This window comes from Phasianus colchicus, chromosome 2 (assembly GCF_987193195.1).
Source record: "Phasianus colchicus chromosome 2, bPhaCol1.hap1.1, whole genome shotgun sequence".
NCBI classification, from domain to species: Eukaryota; Metazoa; Chordata; class Aves; order Galliformes; family Phasianidae; genus Phasianus; species Phasianus colchicus.
In genome coordinates, this window is record NC_143437.1 from 57,234,552 (window position 1) to 57,253,634 (window position 19,083).

General features: G+C 40.4%; 1 protein-coding gene across 3 annotated transcripts in view; it reads right to left on the reverse strand.

The window, feature by feature from the left end:
- AKAP7 (A-kinase anchoring protein 7) overlaps positions 1-11,479 on the reverse strand; it is a 75,600-nt gene extending 64,121 nt beyond the window's left edge. For all 3 annotated transcript variants that reach the window (XR_016464365.1, XM_090135794.1, XM_031614290.2), the window contains exons 1-4: positions 11,173-11,479; positions 7,713-7,868; positions 6,594-6,739; positions 3,135-3,271 (exon numbers count right to left, since the gene is read on the reverse strand). Coding sequence is in view for 2 of the 3 variants with exons in the window: in XM_090135794.1 (XP_089991920.1) it covers positions 3,135-3,271; positions 6,594-6,739; positions 7,713-7,868; positions 11,173-11,365 (632 nt within the window). In the remaining variant the exon portion in view is untranslated. The remainder of the gene's footprint in view (positions 1-3,134; positions 3,272-6,593; positions 6,740-7,712; positions 7,869-11,172) is intronic.
- Positions 11,480-19,083: the final 7,604 nt, after the last annotated feature.

Below are 19,083 nucleotides of genomic sequence, written 5' to 3' on the forward strand. Positions count from 1 at the left end.
ACCAATGCTTACTTTAAAAGACAGAAGTAGCATGCACAAATAATCCACATGTAATTTAACAGCAGCAACACTCATAACCTTCTAATCATTTTAATTAGCCCTATTAGGTATTTGTATGAGAACATGAAGTATTTGTTTTGAATCGCTTTTGTTTTGAAATTATTCACAATCAAGAAGAACCCTATATTCTTAATGCCTTCTAAAGATCTCTCATGTGCTCTTTAGTTGTAGAATTGGAAGTTTTCACTAAACCAATGTTGGCTTTATAAACACTAGATGGCAGTAAGAGGATAAAAACTCTCAAGAATTTATTTTACTCTTTTTTACAGCAGCTGGATGAAAGGCATCAGCATGATTTCCGACATGTCTGTATTTTTATGCCTGTACGTACATATACAAGCATCTCTACACACTTTTCCAGTGTACTTAATAAGATGGAGTATTGAGATCCATGCAGTTAATTGAAACCAAGGCCAGGTTAAGAAAGTTACTTGATTTCAATCAAGGATTTTTTGTCATGTAAGGGAATGCTAGCTTTCTTTATGTTATTTTAAACCTTGCATTCTTGGTTTTATACAGTCTTAAATGTAAAGTGTATTTATGGAGGCCAGATTGCAGCCTATCTGCTAGAAAGATCCTATGCAAATTGCAGGTCTGGATTCCCATACAAAGAGAAGCTTAATTTCCATGTCATGCTCAATTGAATATTATGTTTAGAACAGTCTTATCGCGTTTGAACTTCAAATAGCATTCAACACATTTCATTTCTGTATAGACAGAGGCAATACATGATAGTGTAGATATCTGAATAACTCAACGGATCCAAACTTATGGATCTGTGAACTTTCAGCTGCCCAGATCACTAGTTGCAGTTTGAGTTAGTACTGTAACTCAACGTTACACACAGGTTCTTCTGCCAGTCTGGATCTTGATTTCTTTCCATTAACGTGGTATCAAAAAGTTGGTGATGAAAGGAAAATGCAACTTCTCTGTCTTCAAGTGCTCACAGATTGTTAAAAAGAAAGCATCAGTTACAAAAAAAAAAAAGAATTCCATACAATAGAAAATGCAACCTAGAATACCTGAGGACAGCTGAGCTAGATAGCTGCAGGAAGCACCTGGACAGGAAAGGGGAGAATCACTGGGGAAGCTGCTGACTAGAGGACAGATCCTGTGTTCCTGGACTGTGGAGTTCTGCTGGGAGAGGCAGAAAAGAACTCCATAAGCAAGTGCCCAGGTGGCCATCAGACAGCAAGAGCTGAGAGGAACTCAAGGTGTGGCTAAGGATACTGAATTTGGCAATATTTCTTTTGAAATACAGTTTAGGACTGTAAAAAAATAATTATTAATGACAAGGTATATTTGCCTTTGATATAACCTCTCACACTCCTTTTTTTAAAAAGTTCATACTTAAATGCCTTTAATAATAATCTTGGTCTCACTGTTTTCACCAATTCTCAGGTGCTACCACAGTTCCCTCATCAACCTGGGCAGGTGTGTCTACTCCAGGAGACAAAAGGAACATGGAGGAGGAGTCCAGCAGATCTAGGATACTTTGCTTTCCTTTCTGTTCCTGGTTAGCTACTTCTCTCTTTTCAGAGTGTTGAAGGAGGAAGGCTACAAACTCATAACTTCACAAGAGGAGAGGTAAGAACATTGAGGCCTCAAGGATTTAGTATTACAGCACTCAAGGAAACAAGTGTGAAAAACAAACAGAGCAACTGATTTAGACGCACTGGTAACTCGTTATTTGTAAGCATTAAGTGTTTTCAGCCAAAATATCTTCCACTACTTGCTGGATTACCTTGAACTCTTTCTTATAAGCCATCTGTACTTTAAAAGCAAAATCTTTTGGGGATAAAAGTGATTTGCCACGCACACTTAATAGACACACTGTTTAGTAATTGTGTTACCATAACTCAAGCTATGTCTCACTGCACCTTGTTAGTTACTGATCTAGATAATTCGGTGTATGACCTGCATGGCTTTTAAGACCACTACAATATAAAAATGATGAAAGCCCCCTGAAAGACCTCCTCTTGGGGAGATAGAAAAAGTGGGGCTTTTTTTTTTTTAACAGAATTACAAGAATATAATGAATTTTGATTCATGAGCAATTCACAACATTGATATATAAACACTGAAGGATTCCCAGATATTTGTATAATACCAGCAGGCTATTTATCAGCATTTTAACTAACATCAGTTGTCAGCTATTTTATTTTTGCAATTAAGCGTGCATATATAGAAACAGCATATATATGTAAGCTACTAGACACCACATCTATGTAGAAACTGCCAAGAAAGTCCATGCAAAGCAGGACTGTGAAACACATTTTCATTTCAAGTCACAATTATAGCTAGACACGCAAACTACTATTCTAAACATTTGTATATTACAGGTGTATTGACTTGAGTCTTACTCATATTAAGAACTTCACACCAACCACTGAACTTGTACCTTAGACTTGCCTGAGAGCTATACAGCGTGTGATAAAGAGCAAATGCCACCAAACCAAACAATTCCATTTTTATGGAAAGTCACATATAACACTTACATACATATGTCATTGTATTATACGCATGCTTTTCTACAACTTTTATGCCTTCTATATGATCAAACATTCAGCTATTTCCCTGAAGCAACATAAGGCAATATAAACACCTCTCCTTCAGTGTGAGTATATTCTGGAGGCATTTAGAGGCATAAAAAACTAACTGCATGAGACAGTACCTGGGAGCTAAGGCTTATTTCACTGTAGTTTTTCATTGACTATTACTAACTTGGCCTATAACATTTCCTGAGCTATGAAAATCTGAAGCCCCTCTGTCAATCTGTTCAATATTCTCTACAACCAAAACACAGTTTTGAAATAACTACTCTAACAAACGCGAGATTTTTTTGCATATAAGTTCAGCATATGCTGTGAAAAATGCAATGAAAAGGCGTACTTTGGGCAGAGCTCATGACATACCATGGTATGCAAATAGCTAATATTAAGATTAGAAATTTAAGAGCAACATGAATTAAATATTCAGTAACTCCAGTAATTTAGGGCTTACAAAAAGCATCAGTTATTCTTTCTACCTTTTTGCAAACTCCACCAATGAAACTACATTTTCAAAATACCTACATGCTAATTTCTTCTTTGCTGGATAAATGCATCACTAACATTGTGACATGCAACGAACCGCAGTGAACCATTGCTTTGGAAAGCCTATCATCCTTCTGTATTATTGCATCTTGGACAGCCCGAATGTTGCCAGCAATCTGGGGAGATAGAGACATAAAAACAACAGTTAGCCATTACGGTTACTGCATCCCGTAATGCAGCTGAACAAGAAAGCACACAAACTGAAGTCAAATGTTTATGTAGAAATCATTCTTGCAGAAGGAACTTTTATCCTGCAACAAAGCTGTGCTAGCTGATCTGAGTAAACTCAAATCAAAAACAAATGCAGTGATTAACAAACAAGTGGACATTCCCCATCAGAACAGAACCTGGCTTCCCTAAGGTTCCTAGAACAGCTTGAGATCATGCAGATTGCTGTACACTGACAGTGGCCCAGATCAGAGACTTCTTCAGTGAATTTCTCTACTGTCTGTTGAGTGTGTATGTGCTACATGCAGACAGGCATCTGAAAAGTGGAAGAGGTCTCTGGAGGATTCGGATCAGGCCTAATTTAAATAGAGAATATTCTGTGTGTGTGGAGATACCCGACTTACAATTCTGATCTTCATGTCCAAAAGAAAGTACAATGTACATATTCTCTTCAAACACATCAATGAATTTCTGTAACATTTTGGCAGATCTAACACCATCAGTCATCTTTAAAAGTATCTGATTTGCATTTTTCTCCAGTGAAAAATATATGCTTTATAAATTGTATCTAAACTGTTTACTGTGCTTGCAATTAAGATAGCTGTTGTATTGCAGTAATTTAAAAAAACATGCAGGAATGCTTGTGAGTAAACCAAATCCAATAACCTTGACTGACAGGCAAAATGAGTTCCTTCTTTAAACCACAGTAAGCAAAGACAAATCAGCTTTGGTGTACATAGTGTAAAAGAAGCATGTAGAAACCATCAATTTGATTTTTATTTGAAACTCACTGGTGAATGCTTAACAAATACACTGTATATATTGACTTTTATAATGAGCGAAGTAGCTATGAGGTTTAAAATAGCTGTACTTAGTTATAATGAACATACATTTCCTGAAAAAGCAAAACGTAATGGGAGCAAGCAGTACTTTTGTGACCCACGTTGTTAAGATCGGTTTTGCCATGCAGTAGTTTAATCTAATACATTTAGTAGCTCCTTCTTTATTTATGTATTTAGAACGTAAAGCACTATATACATTAAAAAATAGATATATAACTGAATGGTATCAACTCTAGGAAGAATGGTAAGGACAAAGGAAAGTAAGAACCATTTGCCAGAAAAAAAGTGATATTGAATCTACAAAACCAAAAGTGTTTTTAGTAGCGTAACACACTTGAATAAAATCACAACACTTTGATTATATATCATGTTGTAATAAGACCATTTCCTTCAAGTGTCAGAACTTACCCTGGCTATATTACACATTTATTGTAGTTTCAGATGCAGGAGAAATTTAAGCCATACCTTAGTGCTGAAGATCAGCATTATTCAGCATTCTATTTGAAGGCAACACCTTTCTCTGCCTTGCCTGTATTCTTTTCTGAGTAGTGCATCCCAGTCCTTTCCTGCTTATGTCCTGCACTCTCCCTGCACTACCACCAGTTCCCCCTTTAGCTATCATATCAAGCTGCCAATTTCATGTAACTTGAGATTTCCCAACTTAAAGAGGTGTCTGTCCCAACTGTTCCCCTCTCAAATTATTTTTAAAAATTTCCTCTGAAAAAGGACTCAAATATTGATTTCAATGTAGCCTCTCCCATTACTTAGAATACATTATTCTAAAGAGTAATAAAGTAACTTAGTTTTGCTTACTGAACACTACTAGGAAGCAGCTTTAAAAATTGAACACCTTTTTGCAATTACAATCAAGACCAAAAGACCCTCAGGGAGTCATCTAGCCAGTGCTAACACATCAGGTGAAAGATAACTTTAATCAGGTACAATAATAATCTATTTAATCATTTTTTGCACAGTTAAAAATACGAATTCAATATAAATCCAAAATGAATGGAACACCCCATTTTACTTCATTAAAATGAAAGCAAGGAAAATGTTTAACTTCTGAGAGGAACAGTTCATTAAGTGTTTTAGAAACATCCCTTACCACAAAATGGTTCTTTGTGTAAAGCTCAAAATACTATATAAAATATGAAGAAAGAGCAATTATGCCTAAAACACTTCACTGGAATAAAATCAAATTCTCACAAAAGGAAGACCTCTGATTGCTAACTGAAATACTACTAGTAATTACCAGATCCCCGCCAGCTATCAAGAAACCAGATGTCTGAAGTCTGAATTTTGGCTACTGTTGCCTAAACAAATTCCAACATGTATTTTCTACTTTGATAACAACTCTACATCTGAGGCAAGTGTTAACAAAACTTTCTAGTAGAGTCTTGGAATTCCTAAATGCTCTGAGATTTAATACATTTGTCCCATTTCCTCCGTAAATGAAAGAAGATCAAATACAGAGCATATTAAGAAAGAAGCATGTTAAGATTTTTCCACTCCATCAGCAATTCAACATAACAATTGTGAGCAGTAATTCTCAATTGTCAGATTATATAACTCCTACATTAATTGTTGTTGTTAAATCATGGAAGAGACAGGAAGAAAAGATATTTCAGAGCAGGATGGCATAAAAGATCACCAATGGTTGTGTAAGGCTATCCTAAAACTATTCTGAAAAGGGAGGGTTTCTGCCATCTCTTCTTCACGTAACTTTTTTTGTAGAATCAAAGACTGCACTGTAATTTCCAGAACTAGCTTATATTATTTTCATTGCAGATTCTCTTAATTTTTGACTTTCACTGAAAACAGACAGTACAGATGCAGAATGAGTTAAAATTCACTTTACAGTTAGGTTAAACACGTGCTAATTGCAGGAGAAGAAGTTTTGAGGACATTGCTGCACTTCTTGAATCCATTTCAACAGCATCTCACTAAAGCAGTAGCTTGTTTGAATTTTAAACAAGGTGATCAGCTTTATGGGAAACTTCAAAAACTTCAAAATGCAAAATTAAAACAGCAACAGATCCAAATTTAAAATCCGTGTATATGGAGAGCTAGAAATACTGCAGTGATTTTCCTATTAAATGGAACATCTTTCTTCCATATTCCACGTGAATGACAAAATAAGCAACAGTGAAACAGTGCAGAGGGAGAAATTAAGGCGGTTTCAATCAAAATAACATGAATTTTGTAAGATAATAAAAAGATAACCTTTCTCTAGTCTTTCCCAGATGAGTAATTTTATTCACAAAGATGTTAGTTAAAAACGTTAACTTATAGAATAGGCTGCTAATGTTCTTCTAAAAATACCTGAAAAAATGAACTTGCTCAAGCTCAAACACTGCTCTTCTTACAAACACATGCAGCTGCTGAAATAATTCTAGTTATACCGAATTACTGTAATAAAGAATATCACCTCTGGATTAGTAATTGGAAGAGAAATGAAATAATTTGGCTGGTACTGTTTTTTCTTTTTCTTCTTTCTCTCACTGCCTTCTGGAATTTCCTTTCCAGTAGTCCTCTTCCTTTTCTTTTCCCTGTTTATTTCAGAGGTTGTATGCACTGGAAAAAAAAAAAAAAAGAAAAAAAAAAATACTTTCAGCATATAGACAAATCAGAACAAAGATATACCTAATATCATATCCAGTAATCCTTAATATCACTTCAGTCAGCTGACTGGACCACATGTTCCCAGGCATCTGATCTGCCCATGCACTGAACTGTCTGACTGGGATCCTACTCCAGCCTCCATTAACACAGCCACACAAGTGGAGTACCATACTTGAACTAACAGTCTGTACATCCAGGCAGGGTTTATAAGCCGTTAACATACATACATGGTTTCCAAACTACAGCTGTGTTTCATTTAGCCAAGCTGCTGCAGTGCACTAGGCCAGCAATTGTCCAGACCTGAACATGGATATGACTTCAGAGCAATTCCCCACATACTGCATTTTACAACATAGAACAAGATATGCAGGATTATTAAAGGAGAAGGTTGTGGTAGACTAGGAGTGGCCAACCCGCAGTTCAAGGACCAAACCCAGAGAGAATAAAATTTAAGTCTAGTCTCTCATCTTCTCCCTTCTCAAAGACCCCTTCCAACATTTAAGGAAAAAAAAAAAATAAAAGTGCATATCCTCAGTTCCTGTGTGGATCTCCCAGCTTATTTTATTTGCAGCCCCTGTCCATCATTCAGTAACAAGTGCACTTCTAGCCACACGCTGGGAACACACATCTGGAAGACAGCTCATAGAAGCCATCACTTCAGCAGCTTGTATACAGTAATGTGAATAGACGTATATGAGACATCATTATGCTGTGGCTCATTGCTTCAACGAATCACAAAACAAATTTTTTAACATCCTCAAATATCTGCAGGACTGAGGACTAATAAACTTCTGGACTTGGTTCTGTTTGCAGGGAGACCGTACTCTACGTGCCCAGCCAACCTGTGCATTCCAACAGACAGGATCAGGAATTGTATGCAGAATATGTCTATCCTTTTACACTATTTCCATTTAAATACACTTACTAGCAAATTCATCTTCAATATCTGTCTCAGCAAATGGCATTTCTGCCATCAGAGAATCTACTGAATCAGCGGGAAGACATGGCTTTTTTTCCTCTTGTGTCCTTTTTTTATTTCCTTTAACAATTTTCTTCTTTTGCTGCATATTTTCCAGCCCATCTGTAATACATTTAAAAAACACACTGGGTATGAGTTTTCAGTACAAATACCTACGTGACATTATATATAAGCAATATACAAAGCATAAATTTATCTACTTCTCAGCAAACAAATAATGACATAAATCTCTTTTAAGAATGCTACTCTTCTTCCTTGACAACAGATCAGTAAAAATACTTCAACGCTAAATGTGAAATAGCATAAAAAGAGAGTACAGCCTTCTACATTTAATAACTTATTGTTTCGATCCATTCTAAGTAAATGCAGTTAGAAGCAAAAAGGACAGTTATGACCAAGTATAAAACAATACAAGTCTTCATATATCATGTACAGCTCACTCTGGATAACAGTAATAGCATATGAAATTCAGTGCAGATAAACAGTAGGAAATTATTTCCAATGTAAACATGCTGAAAATGAGGCATGAAGGAGCAGAAAGGGAATCCTACAAATTCACATAAAACAAAGAGATCTCAGCTGACTACATCACACAGGAACAAGATGATTATTCTAGTCCTGCATCTCCCACACAGTGTAATATGCGTATTAAACTACACCTTAAGAAATGAAAAATCAGTACCTCCTCTAGCTACAGAGAATGTACACACAACTAGACATCCAGTAACATTCTCTTGGGACAGCTCCACAATGGGATTACTGCAGCGGAAGAAGCCTTGTGTCAGAATTGCAGTTTATCCCAGGACAGCTCATTATGACAGACAACACACTTTGAAAGCTTTTCTTGTGACCAGTGCAGATAGTCCAAATCTGGCCCAAGGGGAAAAATTGGCAGTAAAAGTGCACATTATGCTATTGTGGCATGCAAAGCTATGCTACATGTGTAAAATCAACAGTATAGAGCCAGTCTGGGCTATTGGGATGATAAGCAAAAGAAGAATCTGGTTACATGCTAACTCCAGCCGAAGGTAGGGAGGTGTAAATCACTATGTGGTTGTGGTCTGAAACCTATGTTTATGCCAAAGGCTAATAAAAAGAAAAACTGTTTAGAGTGGCTGCTTGTTCCCTCTGTAGACAATAAAGAACTATGTATGACAAAGAGATGTTAAAGCAACAGTAGATTTATTACCTAACGTTTAGAGTTAAGCTTACTTGCTGGTGATCCACCAGCATACAGAACATAACATTTTCTCCTTTTAAAGAGGTCACAAACTGAAGGACGAAACAAAAAACCCATGAAACTGACAAACAAGGACAGCTGGGGCAGAAAAGTTGTCAACGAGATTCAGAAATGCAAAACCATTAAGAGCAAAAGGAATTTGGTACGGTAGCATCAGCCGCGGAACAAGGATTCACCTAAATCAGAGGGGTGTATATTGCAGATTATGCCCTCCTTCTGCCTTGTAGACACAAAGCGCAGTATGTGCTGAACAGCAGCAGGTGAGCAGAGCAGGGGCACAGCCCATTAGCAACATCTCTTCCCAAACAACACGGGCACTGCTTCTCAACTATACATATCAAGATTCCACCTTTTCCTGAATTAAATATTAAGGAAATCACCAACAAAATCCACAAGTTGTATCCTCGTCACTAAAGCAACCTGAAAACAGGACTTTCCAAATTCCTGGCAAAATGTTCATAATCTCAGACCTATCTAACTAGAAGAGCTTCCACAGCAACTCCTTGACTACCAAACTACTGAAGGATAAACTTTATTCTTAACTGCATGAATTTCATATATGAAGAGGGATCTATGCTATTCCTGTATTTGTCTTAGAGCGGTTACTGAGCTATCCGTCATTAAGCAGTTACTGCTGTTCATGAAGATGAGCCACCTGTTCTAGCAGAAAAAAGAAGAAAACAAAACAAAACAAGCTACATGTCATAGAAAACACAAAAGTAAAGAAAAACACTCTCATTGTACTTCTTTCTCAGGCCTCCTCTCTCTACACTTAGTAGCAGGAAAAACAGTTTTCGATTATTTTACACCTGCACATAAAAAACCACTCAAGATCAGGTCTGTGGCCGCTGTTCCCCATAAACAGTAACAAATAATGATTGGGGTTGGAACTGGATAGGCTTTAAAACCTCATCCAAACTCAGCTGAATCTATTGTTGCTGTGGAAATGGCTCTCTTGGCTTTCTGAGTTCCTACTACTGGCACAAGCTTCACATGCCCAGAGAATTGTAGAGTCAGAAAGGTTGGAAATGACTACTAAGATCATCTAGTCTAACCATCAACCCATAACCACCATGCCCACTAAGGGTCTAAAAGTCCTGTTTTTACACATTTCTTGAACACCTCCAGGAACAGTAACTGCACCACCTAGCTGGGCAGCCTGTTCAAGCACCTGACCACTCTTAAGAAATATTTCCTTTGGCAACTTGATCTAGTACTTCATCTAGAGGTTGGCAATTCTGCATGTAACAGGAAGGTTGGAACTTGATGCTTGAGGTCCCTTCCAATCCAAGCTATTATATGACTCTATGATTCTTAGGTCTCCCCTGAACCTCCTCTTCTCCAGACTAAACAATTTCAGTTCTCTCAGCCACTCCCTGTAACACTTGTGCTCCAGACCCCTCAACCAGCTTTGTTGACCCACTGTGGACACGCTCCAGGACCTTGATGACTTTTTTATAGTGAGGGGCCCAAAACTGAGCACTACTTGAGAGGCGGCCTCACAAGTGCTGAGTACAGGGGACAATCACCTCCCTGCTTCTGCTGGCTGAGCTATTTCTGGTACAAGCCAGGATGCCATAGGCCTTCTTGGCCACCTGGTCACACCGCTGGCCCATATTCAGCATTGGCCAACACCCCCAGGTCCATTTTTTCCACACAGTCTTTCAGCCACTGCCCCAAGACTGCAGTGTTGTCGGGGATGCTCCACCCAAAATGTGGGACGCAGCACTTGGTCTTCGTGAACTTCATCCCAGTGCCCTCAGCCCAGTGATCCAGCCTGTCCGCACCCCTCTGTAGGGCCTTCCTACCCCCAGGCAGACCGACACTTCCTTCCAGCTTGGTGACACCTGCAAACTTACTCAGGGTGCATTCAATTCCCTCGTTCACATCGTCAAGAAATATATTATTAAACAGGGTCAGCCCCGAACTGACCCAGCTAAAGAAATCTCCTTTAATTAACAAGCCAGAAAGGGATAGGCGTAGCACTCCGCACAGCCACACAGCGCAAGCCCGATTAGAGGTTTACACGGAGCGCTCACGGAACCGCTCCCCACGGCCCCCTGACCGCAGCTGCCACGCGCCCGCTCCCGGCGCCCGCCCGCCCCCGCGGCGCGCTTGCTCGGCCCCGCCCGCAGCCCGGCCCCCCCTAGGCCCCGTTCCCCTCACCGTGCTTTGGGGTCAAGCCGGCTACGATGGCGGGCTCCTCGCCGCCCCCCGCTTCTGCTGCCGCCGCCGCCGCCGCCGCCGGCCGCAGCGCCATGGGACCCGCGCGCGGGGAGAGGAGGGGGCGCGGGGCGAGGAGAGCCGCAGGCCACGCCGAGCAGAGCGAGGGGAGCAGCCGGCGCAGCGCACGCTGCATCTCCGGGTGGGACGAGCGAGGCTGCCCGCCGGGACAACGCGGCCCGGACGCAGGCGCCGCGCCCTTCGGCCCAACGAGAGAGGGGGCACGGGGCCGCAGGCGCGGGACTACATCTCCCAGTGCGCACCGCGCGGCCGGCCCGGGGCACGGCGGGAGGCGGGCGGGGCTGGTGCTGCTCCGAACTGTCGTCCGTGTCTTGGGCCTGCGCAGTGCGGAGCGATGATTTTCTGTCTTTTAGCTGTAGTCTTGCTGTGAGCAGCTGTTCGTTTTTTATGAGACAGCAGAGCGCTCTTACTGGGGTAGTAATACCCCAGCTGCGACTGCACAGCCTGCTGTTGGGAATCTGCCTCTGGGGCATAGGTGGGAGGCTGCTCCTCTGAGGCGAGGAGTGGAAGGCTCTGTTTTCCTGCTTGAATAAAGACTTTGTGCTCCTTGGAAACAAAACTCTGGTGCTGTATTCTGTGGATGATGCCAAACCAAATCCTGCCTTGTGTTTTTGCAGATATGTCTGTGCATGCGGACAGGATCTGGAGGGAGCGACTGTGTATGTGTAAATGCAGGTTCTTACTTTCACTTTTGAAGGGAGTGTGGATGGAGGAGAGGGAGAACAAAAAGATGGCCAAAGCAGGAAGGAAGTAGCACGGAGAGATGTGGGTGGGAGATTGGAAGCTGAGAGAAAGTTGCATGGATTTCTGTACTTGACCTGTCTGTACCTTTTCTTCATGGCAGATAAAATTTGCTTGAAAATGCTTCAGAACTATTTTGACCCATTTCACGCTGTGTTTGCCGTTAATGTCTTTCACGCGGTATTTTCATTAGGTCTGCATAGTCTTATGGAAACCACAGACTGGATGTCATAGAATCATAGGATCACGAGGTTGGAAAGGACATGCAAGATCATCTAGTCCAACCGTCTTCACACTACCACTGCTACCACAAGCTACTAAACCATATCTCACAGCTCCTCATCCAGACGCCTCTTGAGCACTGCCAGGGACGGTGACTCCACCACCTCCTTGGGCAGCCATTCCAGTGCCTGACCACAAAGTTTTTCCTCATGTCTAATCTAAACCTCCTCTGGTGGCCAGGAATCCAAGTCCTGAGAAATCTGGGGGAAGTCTGAACATAAGGCTACTGGCAGTGTTTTTTGTGGTGTGTTTCATCTGAATATCAGCTGTTGTAAGAAGTCTCAATATATACATGGTCACCTCTTTCTGGCCTGTTTAGCATTGACGAGTGAAATAATTAAAATAAAAAATTTGCATGAAGTTACGGATCAAATACGAAGAGAGTTTTGTGGGGTTTTTTTTTGTATTATATGTATTTGTAGAAATGTGAATGTAAAACACAATGATGTTTGATCTGACGCAGCTCCCAGACAACTCGTTAGGTGGTTTGAGGAAATCTTCAGCAAGATACAAGATTTCTGTTTGTACAGTTGACAGAAGAATCCAATGCAATACTAGATAAATAAATATTTAGCAGTCGTCATAACAATTTAAAACAATCCATTTTGGGTGAACCTAAAATTATTTCTGTTCAATAGCCACCAGTACTAATATGGAGAAGTATGCTTTGGGTTCATGGTGTGCCCGAGTGTTTAGGTTTAGAGGAAGTAAAAAATTAAAAATGCATTTGTTAGGGGTTGTAAGATTAGCTGATATCATAAATCATCCTGTACTCAGCACTAGTGAAGCCGCACCTCGAGTACTGTGTCCAGTTTTGGGCCCCTCACTGCAAGAAAGACATTGAGGTCCTGGAACGTGTTCAGAGGAGGGCAACAAAGCTAGTGAGGGGTCTGGAACACAGGCCATATGAGGAGAGGCCGAAGGAGGTGGGAATGTTCAGCCTGGAGAAGAGGAGGCTCAGGGGAGACCTTATTGCTCTCTATAACTTCCTGAAGGGAGGTTGTAATGAGCTGGGGGGTTGGCCTCTTCTCTCGTGTCATTAGTGATAGGACCAGAGGGAATGGTTTCAAGCTACGGCAGGGGAGATTCAAGCTGGACATTAGGAAGTATTACTTTTCAGAAAGGGTGGTCAGGCACTGGAATGGACTGCCCAGGGAGGTGGTGGAGTCACTGACCCAGGGGGTGTTCAAGGAAAGACTGGATGTTGTGTTGAGGGACATGGTTTAGTGGGAGCTATTGGTAATAGGTGAATGGTTGGACTGGATGATCTTTTAGGTCTTTTCCAACCTTGGTGATTCTATGATTCTATGATTCTATGATCCCTACAAGTCATAAAAGTGGTTCAAAGGAAGATGTTCAAAAGAGGACTAGAAAGCTGATTTTTCTGCCTGCCTAAATACCACAAAAGTTACGTAGTTGTCACTGACCTGGTGCCCAGCTGACGCAAGCAACGTATGTTGTTGCAAATGCTTAGGTTTGGGCTAAAGCCAAAGTTTTATCAGTTTTCTGTGGCCTTGTCTTTATTAAGGAGAGTTTCTGATTAACTTCACAGTGGCACAGTTGTCTGTTTGAGGAGAGAAAATCAGAACTCATATGACAGCTGAGTGATGTTAGCGGAAAGAGGAAGCACAGGCAGCTCTACAAATGGATTTGTGTATACAGCCACACTGCCCGTACCTATCAGCCTCTCACCTCTCTGTCTCTTAATCCATCATTTAATTTAAATCAAATTTAATAGAGAGTAAGAGGATTCAGAGGCATGATATTCCCACAGCTTTCCTGAAAATGAGTGTTCTAGGAGAAAAGAGATTCATTTAGATCCCAAGCGAAGAGATAGTACTCTGCATATGTTTTACCCTGAAACAGTGACAGCTGGCCACGAGTTTTGGTCAGCGCGTTAGATGGTAGGTCACAGCACATTTTATCTGCGCATATGATCTCTTATCTTAGTCAAACAAGAGAGATGTGGGAGCCATGAATATTCAGGATGTGGTTCACTTGTGGAAGGTTAGGAAATAAAGGGGTAGGAACAAAATGCATTTCAAGGAGGCCTAAATATTGAAAGAGGATATTCAGATATTGTATAGGATGTGGGAGGGAGTTGGGAGTATTGTAATGGTAGGGCATCAAGACTATAGGGGCAGCTTTGGCTATTGTGATAAGATGGGAGGGTGTAACTGATATGAAACAAGGCTTTGTTACAGCCACTGCTGGTAGAGCAACTTGTTTTCTCACAAGTGAACAACAGACTGTGATCTGATAGTAATAAAAGACTTTCTATAGGAACAAAGAAAAGCATAAGTTGCAGAACTACAGATACTGGAAAATGAGAGAGAGACAAAAGTGCCTGGATTAAAGTAACTTAATGCAAAGATCAAAAAGCAAAATGCTAGGGTTGCGTCAATAACTGAATAAAAGGAAGAAAACCATAGTGATGTTGTGTACTTATGCGCTTAATGAATAGAAACTACATTTTATATCAAACATGAAGATTACTATCAAAGTTACATATATGGATATTTGCATGATCTGTTGACATGATAGTTTATGTACGTTATTAGAGAAGGGAACAGAACAGGGGAATCAGATGAAAAATCAGCTGATTATCCAGATCTGCAGTTCCTTACTTGCTACCATCTGGTTGGTGACCTGTTAAGAGAGTCACCTGGTAAAGGTCAATCTACACGCTCAAATGCTATTAATGTTGATGTATTGTTCTGCGCACTTCCAGGTACCTCTAGGCTTTTATGATGGCAGGACTCTGAGCATCACTGTTGAGCAGACAGAGGATTCACCTATCAAAGTGGGGCATGAACGCCTTTGCCAGCAGGTTTGCTGATCTCCTAAGGAGGGCTTTAGACTGGGTTACTGAAAGATAGAGACATAAGCTGGAAGAGAGTTGTCCCAGATGTACTGGCAGAGAGGTGATGATAGATGGTGGGATAGCACATGCAGGACAGTGTGGTGGCAAAGGCTGTCCCTCTCTGCCTGAGAAAGCAACGTGTGTGAAGCTCTAGCACTCAGAGCTGGGAGAGACCAGCTGGAGGTCTGGCACACATTTGGGAGGACCTCAGCTGGCTGGAGAAGTGGGACAGCAGGTGCTTCTTGAAGTTAAACAAGGACAAATGTAAAATCTTCCATCTAGGTCAGATGTTTTTGGCAAAAGCATCTGGATGCATTTCTGCATTAGTTTAGGTCCCTGACATTTTTTACACACTTGGATGAGCTCCGCACTGAACATTATTATTAGGGTGTAAACTCTAGCCTGAACTCCTTCAACCAGATTGCCTTGCTGTAGTGTATTTCTGAAAGTAACTATGCTTTATGCATTTAGTCTTACACAAAATTTCTTTACAACTTCAATCAGACCCTTTTTCTGTATAAAGACTGTAGTGTTGTACTTGCCTAGACATCTTCCCAGCCTTCTTTCAGCACAGCTCCAAACAGCCAAAAGAGAGGAAATCCTTCTGAGGCATTTAGGGCTTTGCAATAACAAAAGCAACAGGAAGAATATCTCCAAGTAGCAAAAATAAATTTGTATTAGATATGTCTATTTAGGAGCTGACTAAAATATTCATTTAATTTTGCTTCGCATATACCCCTTAATGCAAGTGGAGGAAGATATACAACTCTGAGAGAGCTAAGACTTAACTGCTGGATTACAGAATCACAAAATAGCCAGGGTTGGAAGGGACCTCAAGGATCATTAATCTCCAACAACCCTGCCACATGCAGGGCCACCAACCTCACCATTTAATACTAGACCAGGCTGCCTAGGGCCCCATCCAGTCTGGCCTTGAACACTTTCAGGGTCGGGGCATCCACAACCTCTCTGGGCAGCCTGTTCCAGCACCTCACCACTCTCTCTGTAAAGAAATTCCCCTGACATCCAACCTGAATCTTCCCTCCCTCAACTTAAAACCATTTCCCATTAGTCATACTGAGTGCAGAGAGACTGGCTTAGGACATACCTAACCTCACAAGCACAAAGATATTTTACAGATCTCTTTCAGGGTTCTACTACATCATTTTCAGTTCGCTTATAAATTGCGTTCCTTCATGGATGGGGAATTGGGTGGGGATGCAGAGAAGACTAATAGCCCTGGTTAAAAGGCTACCAGTTGCTAAGCAATTCTAGTTATCCTTGTTCCTTCTACAGCTCTCGTTCCCTGAAAAAAAATACAGTTATATTTTTGTATATTGTTCCCTGACAAAAAAAAAAAAGCCAGTTTATCCATTTGCCCTGCACATTGTATCTCACTGGCTAGTTTTAATGTTTCCTCTTAAATACTTGAAGCAGAGGGTACAGAACATGCTTTCCTAATCTAATTCTTCTTTCACTCCTCAGAACACAAAAAAAAAAAAAGAAAAAAAAATCCACAAAAAGTCATCTGAGTAAACTCTCATTCTGCAGCAGACCTGTCATGCTATTGCTGACAAAGCCAGTTTTCCCTGTGTTGCTTCAGCATCAGGTTAGAAGAAGCTATTCTTTTCTTTACCTGTCTCAAAAGTACAAATTCTATCACACAATTAGATATACAGATTAGGTTTAGTTTCAAAAATACAAGGTAACCGTAATACAAATAGTGTTATGGAATACGTCTACTGATTTATATTTTATTATCATTAAATATTTATGCACACACAGATGTAACTATAAAACAGAAAATAAATGATTTTGATAGCTACAATCTTGTTTCTCTTACTCTTCAGCTGATTTACCATTCAAATTTATGCAAAAGGTTTTGTGCAGTGGAGACCATTAACGACAGTCTGCAAAGTGAAGACAACATTCAGTTTGATAGGAAACTTCCACAGATGTATACACTGAAATAAAAACACATTTCTCTTTTAGAGCCTTTAATAAACCTTGTGGACTTTTTAGCTCCAGAGGTCAAGTTAAGTTTGGTTCGAAGTCTCTGGAGTTGCTCTTATTTTCTGACTGAAATAGAAACTTAAGAAAAGTGTGTGGACAGAAAGTGTTTAATCTAAAAAAGAAGACACTGCCCACAGTTTTAAAAGTTTGATTTTAAATGCAGTGAATATTGCCAAAAGCCATGCGGAAGTCACGCAGCTGAGACACTAGATCCTGCATTCCTTGAGCAAAAGACACTTTACTGGGAGTCTTAGGGAAGTAAAGAATGCAGTTCTGAATCCAAAATGCATATTATTCCAAATGTGGGTGGGGGAAATATGTATTTACTGACTAAACTGAAATATCTTGATTCTCAGCTGCCTATCTATTGTGTTTCTTTCTTTCTTCTCCCTTCTTGCTCATCTGTCTGTCGCTCTCTTCAGCCACAAACTTCTCTTTCAGCCCTGATTTCCTTACCTTCCCAGGCTCCAAGTATTACATAAACACCCTATGTATTTGTCACCACTGTGCAGGCTTTGTGAGTGGCACTGTATCTTTTTTCCCTTTTTATCTGTAGACTTTTTGTAAGGTTAGGATGTCTGTGGAATAGAGGCAGTATCTTTCATGCATGTTTACTGAGCACAAAGTCCAATTTAAAAAAATGAGGTTCTTGTTGCCAGCACATAGTGCAGCCCCTTGTGACGTAGAGATCATCACTCTTAGTCCAGAAGCATTTCTGGTGCATGCCTAAGAGTCATTCTAGAGACACTCTTCTTTCTCCACAGATGTCACAGATGGCCAGAACAACGAGGCAGGCGTCCTGCTGAGCGTATCAGTTAAAAGGCACGAGTTGGGTGTAATGAATCCAGACCTACATTTTGTGATAGGCTGGTTTAGAATTAGGAAAGAATCTTTGTGCTTTGGCTTAGTATTTCAGTCTCTGGCAAAGCCTCTTGGAGCCCAGACAATTAAATTCAGCATTTACTTTCTAAGTGGAAACACTCATGTCAAAGCAATGTTTTTGGGATGTGACACTAAGCCAGGCTCGGTTGGAAGAACCCGATGAAAACTACTGCCAATGTTGCAAAGCTCAAGCACTCTGAAAACTTCAGGCAGTGTAGGCTTTGGGACTCCTCCAAGTCAGAGCCTATGTAGGAAGAAATAATTGAGTAGTGTTGTTTTGTGTTTCATGTGAATTTTGAAATTGATTTACCCCTGGTGTGGCTGGGGCTAGCTGCACAAAAAAATCCCACCCACTGCTTTCACATCAGCAGTCTCTTAAGATGTTTGTTTATATTTAACAAGAAGAATAAAACAAAACAAAAAAAAACAACCAAAAAAAACAAAACACAAAACAACTGTTGTTCAAAATACCTTTCCTGTGAGCTATTCAGGGAAACAGTAACTTACTGTCAGAAAGAGAGAAGGGTCCCTGACCTAAGAAGTGAGAGGGCTCAGCTCTAACGTTGTTTAGCTGCCACTCACACCTGGACCTGGCATCCAGTTTCTGTCACTGAACTCCCTGGCTGTTGCTGGATGTACTGCTCCCCCGCTGACTGCCAGCTCTTTACTAATGATGAGAGTTACTGACTACTGGAGACTTAAGGTTTAATGCACAAGTCACAAAGGTGAACCAATTCAAAACTCCCACATTTTACAGTCATTATTTTAACTTAGCTTAAGCGGAACACTTAACTCATCTAGTTATGAAAAAGCCTGAAAAACATTTAAGGGGAAAAAAAAAAAACCAAAAACAAAAAACCAAACACCTAGGTGCATTCTAGTTAATGGGAAAAGAAATGGATTTTAATTTTCCATTAAATCTCCTACAATCTTGTTCAATCCTACAGCCTTTGCTGAGCCACTTTGAATTCTTATTCACCATACTAAAATGCATTGCAAGATCTGAAAGTGTATAGAATAGAAATAGAAATTTTCTCTGGTAAATCTGGCTT